Here is a 7602-nt window from a genome sequence, read left to right on the forward strand (position 1 = left end):
ATGTCGTTTTAACGACATAACATCTCGTTATTACGACATAATTGAGTGGAAAAATTAATATGTGTGTGGCAGCAATGCGTCACCGAAAGTATGCATCCACAACACATACTCAGTCATTCATGTGATACAGCCAACAGCTCAATACAGTAATATTAACTGGAAAATCACATTGAATCTCACCAGCTATCTTTTTTCTCTCAGGTCACAGGACTCTGTTTGTGGGTGTGCGGATGCCCATGGGCAGACAGTCTCATCATCATCACCGGCCACACAGTTCCAAACACCGCAGGAGAGCTGAGAGGACGCGGGCTGGAAGTGTAGCTCAAGAAGACATGAACACAGAAAGTACCGCAACATCACACGGTGAGAACGACAACAACAGTAACAAGTCGAGCAACGCTTGTAAGTTCATTCACTGGGAGGTGAATCTGGAGAATTATATCTAACGTTAGGATTCAAAATTAACCCTCGCGAAAGCGCCACATTCAAATAAGTACATTGCATATTTAACGCAACAGCTGTAATCATGTCATATTGCTATTATAAAACAATTAAGTGAGAAATAAGGTAGTAAAAAATGAGTAACTTACAGTTTAGACACAACATTCACAGTTATTTTATCTATTACAGCTCCCCTGACGAAATTTACCGTTGGGCGTCTCCAAGCACGCCCACACACGGTAGCGGCACTATTGGATGAATTGGTGTTTTGAACTATTCGGTTTTGTGAATTTAATGACTCATTCATATGGTTATTTTCCTGAATGATTCAGTGTTTTTGAATGAAAAAGCCATTCAGTTGTCGCCACCTACTGGCGTAACCTGCAGAGAGAGAGACGCTGAAATCTGTGTTAAAGATGGCAAAGACGCAGAGTGGAAGGAAACTGCTAGGTATTCATATGTCCTGCAACATTATATTCAGTGCCAAAATGTAACTCGGGGTTTTGAATCTTTTAGATGCCACGGACTGCCAAATATGATCATTCTTGTGCAAAACGCAGATGTTTTTTTTTTTGCAACGACCCAATTTATTCTGTAAAAAATTTTAATGTGTACAATATTTTGGGAAAATATTTAGTCAAATATTTGTTATGTTACATTACTATGTCTTTCCTACTCACTAGTCAGTACTCAGTACTGTTCTGTTATATGTATTATAATTTAGTTATTTATTAAAAAATATTTATTTTAATATTTGTTATAAATAAAAGGAAATCTATTTGTATTTATTTAGTTAATCGTACTTGTTATTATTTATTTCTATTTTATTTACTTTATTTATTTTTACATTTTTTACACTGTTTTTCTCTAAACTTTTCCACAGACCCACTAGTACTCCCTTGCGGCCCCCTGGAGGTTCCCAGATCCCAATTTAAAACTTCTTGGTTATCAAACAACCCTCTGTTGCCTTCTGAGAGTTGAAGTGAGAGTCTGTCTATTTGACTCTCATTGTTCTTTAATACTTCTCAGGTGGTTGAAGTTTGAGGAGGATGTGGAAGATGGAGGGGAAAGGTGGAGTAAGCCGTACGTAGCTACACTCTCTCTCCATAGTCTGTTTGAGCTACGGAGCTGTATCATTAATGGAACTGTCCTGTTGGACATGAAGGCTAGCTGCATTGAGGAAATTGCAGGTCAGTCAGAAATCAATGTGTATGGCACTCTACATGTTTATCTGTGAAAGGACAAATTTTAACATTAAAAAATGTACATGTCTTTAGTGGGGAATAGTACAGCAGTGTGGCAAGTGTGTGTTCCGATCCTTTAGTTTATTAGGCCCACCTGTAACCTCACACATACTGTAATCTTACACTCCTCCCACTCATGTTGGTGATAGACACATGCAAAAACTAATACCAAACACCCATGGATACTTAGTTTGAGAAACAAGTGGCACAGCCGCCAGCAGCACATGTCACCTTAAAGGGTAGGAAGGAAACGTTTAGATTAAAAATGCACTTAACGGTGAAGCGTGTCATTTTTTCAGTGTTAAAATCTCCTTTAATGTGAAGAGACAACTATAAGAACGCCATTTGTAGGTTGACTTTTCAAAGAGTTGTGGCTGTTCTTTCAAAATTGTGTATGTTTGAGTGGCTCAAAATGTCCAGTAGCATGAGTTTGGCCGAGGGCTACCTGTTTGGAAACTATAGTAATTATTGCAATTCTGTTTGGTGGCCACTAGTGGCACAATTACGCATGTATAAAACAAATACTCATATATTACTTATGAGGACTGTAGAGAGCACCTCAATAGGAAAACAAAGCCAAAACAATTTTAAAATCCCGGCCAGGTCCGGGAAAAAGAGAACATATGGTCACCCTACATCTATGCTGGTTACAACCCTGCAAGTTTTTATACATAATTTATGCCATTTGTGCTTAACAACTCAAATACATTGTTTAATTTTAAATGTATTGATAAATGACTATCAGCTATCAGCCATTGAAGTCTAATAGACTCACAATGTAGCCTGTGTCTTGTCGAGGCATAACTGTTATGATCAGTGTTGCAGCAGTGGTAAGAACATGATTAATTTCCGGAGAAATAGAAGGATAGGGAGACCAAGGGAGATTAATTATGCTGTAAAGGTTGGAAGGGAGGGAAAGAGTGAGTGATGCAGATTAACAGTGCTGCATCAGCTCCGACTGGAACTGTGGGAGGTTTTAAAGAAAAAGAGAAAGTTAGACGCTGAGAAAGTATTGCATTGTTTAGCATGCTGGAATATAACATATTCAGTCCTAAATATGAAGTTGACCATCATCATCATACAGTTTAATCATGCAAACAATAAAAAAACAACAAAAAGGACATTGTCCCTTTAAATTATACATGATTGTCTTTCAAAAGTTGATTGTATTTGGTTTGTATTCACATGTGTGTATATATATATATATATATAATTTGTTGTGTGTAGATTTGGTGCTTGACCATCAGGAGGCAGCTCATGAACTGGATGACAGTGTGAGAATGAAGGTTCGAGAGGCACTTCTGAAGAGGCATCACCACCAGAGTGACAAGAAGAGGAACAACCTGCTGCCAATGGTCAAATCCCTCACTGACTCAGGCAGGAGACAGAGTGAACCTCATCATATGGACAAGGCGGGTGAGCTAAACTGCACTGCATTTTACATGTGTATCATAAAGAAGTATTATTGGTTAAATACAACTTAAGCCCTGTGGATATAACTAAATAATGTTGTGCTTACAGTAATACATTGACAATGTAAATCTATGGGGCGATTTTTCCAAAAGATATCAAAGGAGAAATGCAAATCTCTTTTTTCTGAATTATTCTGTAAACAGAATTTCCTAATTCAGTCAGTAAAGTTGTCTAAATCATTCTTTTGAAGTTGGACTACTTCTGGTCATGTATTATTGACATAATTTCTTTGGGTGGAGTGTTATGCTCCATAAAGGGTTTTACACATCCTGAGTGGTATCCTTGTGGGTATAATATGAAAATTAACTGGTTTACTGGGTTTGCATACTCATGGTTGCAGATGAAAAAGTGGACACAACTTGGCTGATAAGTGATTCTACCATATTAGTCTCATACTCATACCTAATATTTAAGTTTTATGGTTATACTTTCAAATAATTTACTTAATTCTAATAAAATATATTAGTACATTAGTAATATACATATACTTACACCTTTATTTTGGTACTATACTGTGTATGATGTGGATATTGTAGGATGTTTAGATATTTATCATATTTAATTGTATCTCTCAGGTCCTGCTACTTCTCCCCAGCCTCTACCTACAAACCCAGATATAAAGAATGGAGCACCGGATAATAGCCAGATGGATCTCAGCAAGGTACTAGAACCAAAACATCAAGAAGAACATCACAAGTTTGTTGAAATTAAACAAACATTTATTTTACTCTAAAATTGACACAATATCACTATTGTTTGTGATGTATACTGTATGTAACATTCTCACAGATCATTATCTGGCTTCAAAATAAATTAATGCAAAAATCTCTCCTACATCCAGTTTTCAGAGAAAACAGATATAGAAAAATGTATTTAAAAAAAAGGTAATAGTGTAATACAATAGAGGAAAGATAGTACTGAGCAAGATAACCCATTAAACCAAACAGGTTCAATCAGTTTATTTCTAATTAATTTCCTGACTGTTCACTGGAGGCAGGCAATGTATCATTACCAAGAACATCTGGGACAAAAGCACTCACACAGACAAACAAGCACTGTCATCTGGTGATCTTTAGAGGTACTGCAGCTTGTTTGTTTAATGTTATGCTAATGATCAGGAAACAGGAAATTCACTGTAATGAGGTAGATGTCAGACATTTAGAGTGACAGTAAGGATGGCCCCAATCAGATTACATACCTGCTGTTCCTCTTATCTATTCACCCTGACCTAAATGAACAGCTGGAGTTAGTGACTGGAATAACCACAAGTAGTTATTAAAAAAGTAATTAAAATAAAGTTGAAATAAAATAAAATATAAATATTAGATGAGAAACTTGAACTTAAAAAATGTAAACGAAAATGAGAAATATTGGCAACTAACTGAAATATGTTTAAGTTTAGAAGTATTAAATTAATAAAACCAAAACTGAAACAATAATAAACTAAAGCTAATTAAAAATGTTTAAAAAAAAACTAATAAAATAATGTGACTAAGGCACATAACAAAATTATTAAAACTTAAAAATTAAAATAAAAACTGAAAAAGCTAATTCAAAATATTAATAAATACTATAATAGTATATAAATAATACATAAATAGCACTGCTATGATCTTCTCTCTCACTAGGTGGACACACATTTCATGAAGAAGATCCCCACTGGTGCAGAAGCTTCTAATGTGCTGGTTGGGGAGCTGGACTTTTTAGAAAAGTCCATCGTTGCATTTGTTCGCCTGTCTCCTGCTGTACTGCTCACAGGGCTCACTGAAGTTCCCATTCCCACTAGGTAAGTGTTTGTTTGTCAATCCATATATGGAGCTGATAAATTCACTGTAACAGAATGATCAAAATCAATTTTTACTCTGCAGATTTTTGTTCATTTTGCTTGGTCCTGATGGAAAAGCCCAACAGTACCATGAGATCGGTCGCTCCATGGCCACCATCATGACCGATGAGGTCAATGCATATTATTATCTCAATGGATATTAATGCATTAACCTTTATATTTACATTTTCAGCTCTTTCTATTTTCAGAAATACCTTTTGTAGAATAAATTAAACAAAAAAATCTTTTAAAGCAAATTTCTTTCTTTAATATATTTTCATTTCTTTATTTTATTTTATATAATTTTATTCTTCCATTATTTAGATTTTCCACGATGTTGCATATAAGGCCAAGGACAGAAGTGATTTGTTGGCCGGTATAGATGAGTTTCTGGATCAAGTGACAGTTTTGCCTCCAGGAGAATGGGACCCTTCTATACGCATAGAACCTCCTAAAAGTGTCCCATCACAGGTATGGGAAAAACCAACAAGTGTGACTGAAGTGATTGATTTGTTGTAATTTATCTATTCCTCTCTCGGAATAGGAGAAAAGAAAGATGCCAGGAGTGCCGAACGGAACAGGTGTTCCTGTTGAGGAAGAGCAGCATGGAGAACACCATGGACCAGAGCTGCAGAGAACAGGAAGGTGTGTGGTCAAGTTTTAACAACATTGTGCAAGGCCAAATATCCTCAATAGGATATTAAAACCTGAAATCATCTTCTTTGCGAGGAGCCAAAAACAGTCCTCATGAGGAAAATAGCCTAGTAAACATACTGAATAATGTCTTCAATTTGACAGGTTAGAGGTTTAAGGGATAGAAATGTTATTAGCTCAGTATGAAAACATTTGAAATCAATGGAAATGTAGCTCTCTCTATGTCTCTTCACTCTCTCTATAGGCTGTTTGGAGGACTGATTCTGGATGTGAAAAGAAAAGTTCCATTTTATTTGAGTGATTTTAAAGACGGTCTGAATTTGCAGTGTGTAGCTTCTTTTCTGTTTCTGTACTGTGCCTGTATGTCACCTGTTATCACGTTTGGAGGACTTCTGGGAGAGGCTACAGAAGGACGCATTGTAAGTACGCAAATACACACAGTTTTGTTTCTGTGTGGTCTATTAGGCAAAGTCACATAAAAATATGTTTGTAATGCAAAACACAGCAGTCATGTGTATTTATGTGTGTGTCAGAGTGCCATTGAGTCTCTTTTAGGAGCGTCTATGACTGGAGTAGCATACTCTCTGTTCGCTGGACAGCCGCTTACTATACTGGGCAGCACTGGACCTGTCCTCGTGTTTGAAAAGATTCTCTTCAAGTTCTGCAAGTCAGTACAGACCAGACCAAGTATTAATCTTAATGTATTTAATCATTAACTAATCATTCACTTTCTCACCCAAAATAAATTGTCATTGGTTATGTATATGATACATTTGATACATAACAATTCTTTAATTGTATACCAAGTATTATTATGATTATTATTTATTAAAATATTTTTACAAATCTAGCAAATAAATCTAGCATTCTCTTTCAAATAAATACAGTTATTTTCATGGAATGTAGAATATATATTTAAAATATATCTTCTGTATCAATTTAGTATTCATTTGCTGATTTAGTCTTACTTCATATATTGTGCAATAAATTTGCAAAATATTTCATATATAACCAGATCTTAACTCACTATATTGTCTCTCTCCTGTCCATTTCTGTCCCTGTAGAGACTACGATCTCTCGTACCTATCCCTGCGCACTTGTATTGGTCTGTGGACTGCTTTCCTGTGTCTGATTCTTGTGGCAACGGATGCCAGCTCCTTGGTCTGTTACATTACACGTTTCACAGAGGAAGCGTTTGCTGCACTGATATGTCTTATCTTCATTTACGAAGCACTAGAGAAACTTTTCCATCTTGGAGAACTGTACCCAATCAACAGACATGCCGATCTAGACAAACTAACACTGGCCTAGTAAGTATAAATTCACATACACAGATGCCTATGCACCTGCTAATTAAGTTGGAAGTCAGTAAACAATAATCTTCATCAGTTGTTTCTCCTAGACATAAATTAGATAAAATGAAGAGCAAAGGCCTTTTCTGAATAATTGTTTTCAGAAACAAATTTTAACACATTGTATTGTGTGCCCTCAGCTGTAGGTGTGCAGAGCCTGATAACCCCAGTAATAAAACACTAGAACTGTGGAATCAGAGGAACATCACAGCCTCTGCAGTGCCATGGAGCAACTTCACTGTATCGGTACTTCAGCCTCCCACATCCTCCCACAATCTTAGCAAACCACTGGAAACGGAAACATTCTTACATGGTCTAACCTTAAATGTGCACTTAAAGGCACAATATGTAATTTTCGCCGCTAGACGCGCGTATTCAAAATAAACAAATAGACAAAGGTGACAAACAAATGACGCCATGACTGAGTGTGGAATCATGGGAGTTGTAGTCTTCATCCCCACAGCTGATGCAATCCGATGGGACTCGGGCAGAAATCATGTTCATGGATGAGCTAATGATTTATTAAAGTAGTAGAATGAAGCAGGGTGAGGCTGAAAGCCGTCGAAGCGAAACGAGGCCGCTGAACGAGCGTGACACACGGCTCGAAAGCAGC

General features: G+C 36.6%; 2 protein-coding genes across 3 annotated transcripts in view; one reads left to right on the forward strand and one right to left on the reverse strand.

The window, feature by feature from the left end:
• LOC107748395 (tubulin monoglycylase TTLL3-like) overlaps window positions 1-7602 on the reverse strand; it is a 37111-nt gene that overhangs the window by 26636 nt on the left and 2873 nt on the right. Inside the window, exon 1 of one of the 2 annotated variants that reach the window (XM_016563169.1) lies at window positions 181-253. The exons of the other annotated variant lie outside the window; for it this stretch is intronic. The gene's annotated coding sequence lies outside the window, so the exon portion shown is untranslated. Of the gene's footprint in view, window positions 1-180; window positions 254-7602 lie in introns of those variants that run through there. 2 annotated transcript variants of the gene reach the window in all.
• The window catches only part of LOC107748408 (electroneutral sodium bicarbonate exchanger 1-like), a 25049-nt gene that overhangs the window by 9631 nt on the left and 7816 nt on the right, over window positions 1-7602 (forward strand). Inside the window, exons 3-15 of the mRNA XM_016563191.1 lie at window positions 202-444; window positions 774-891; window positions 1471-1631; window positions 2913-3101; window positions 3734-3819; window positions 4787-4944; window positions 5027-5114; window positions 5308-5454; window positions 5528-5628; window positions 5882-6056; window positions 6171-6304; window positions 6702-6947; window positions 7130-7235. Coding sequence (XP_016418677.1) covers window positions 202-444; window positions 774-891; window positions 1471-1631; window positions 2913-3101; window positions 3734-3819; window positions 4787-4944; window positions 5027-5114; window positions 5308-5454; window positions 5528-5628; window positions 5882-6056; window positions 6171-6304; window positions 6702-6947; window positions 7130-7235 — 1952 coding nt within the window. The remainder of the gene's footprint in view (window positions 1-201; window positions 445-773; window positions 892-1470; window positions 1632-2912; window positions 3102-3733; window positions 3820-4786; window positions 4945-5026; window positions 5115-5307; window positions 5455-5527; window positions 5629-5881; window positions 6057-6170; window positions 6305-6701; window positions 6948-7129; window positions 7236-7602) is intronic.

This window comes from Sinocyclocheilus rhinocerous, unplaced genomic scaffold, assembly GCF_001515625.1.
Source record: "Sinocyclocheilus rhinocerous isolate Xijiao unplaced genomic scaffold, SAMN03320098_v1.1 scaffold890, whole genome shotgun sequence".
Taxonomy (NCBI): domain Eukaryota; kingdom Metazoa; phylum Chordata; class Actinopteri; order Cypriniformes; family Cyprinidae; genus Sinocyclocheilus; species Sinocyclocheilus rhinocerous.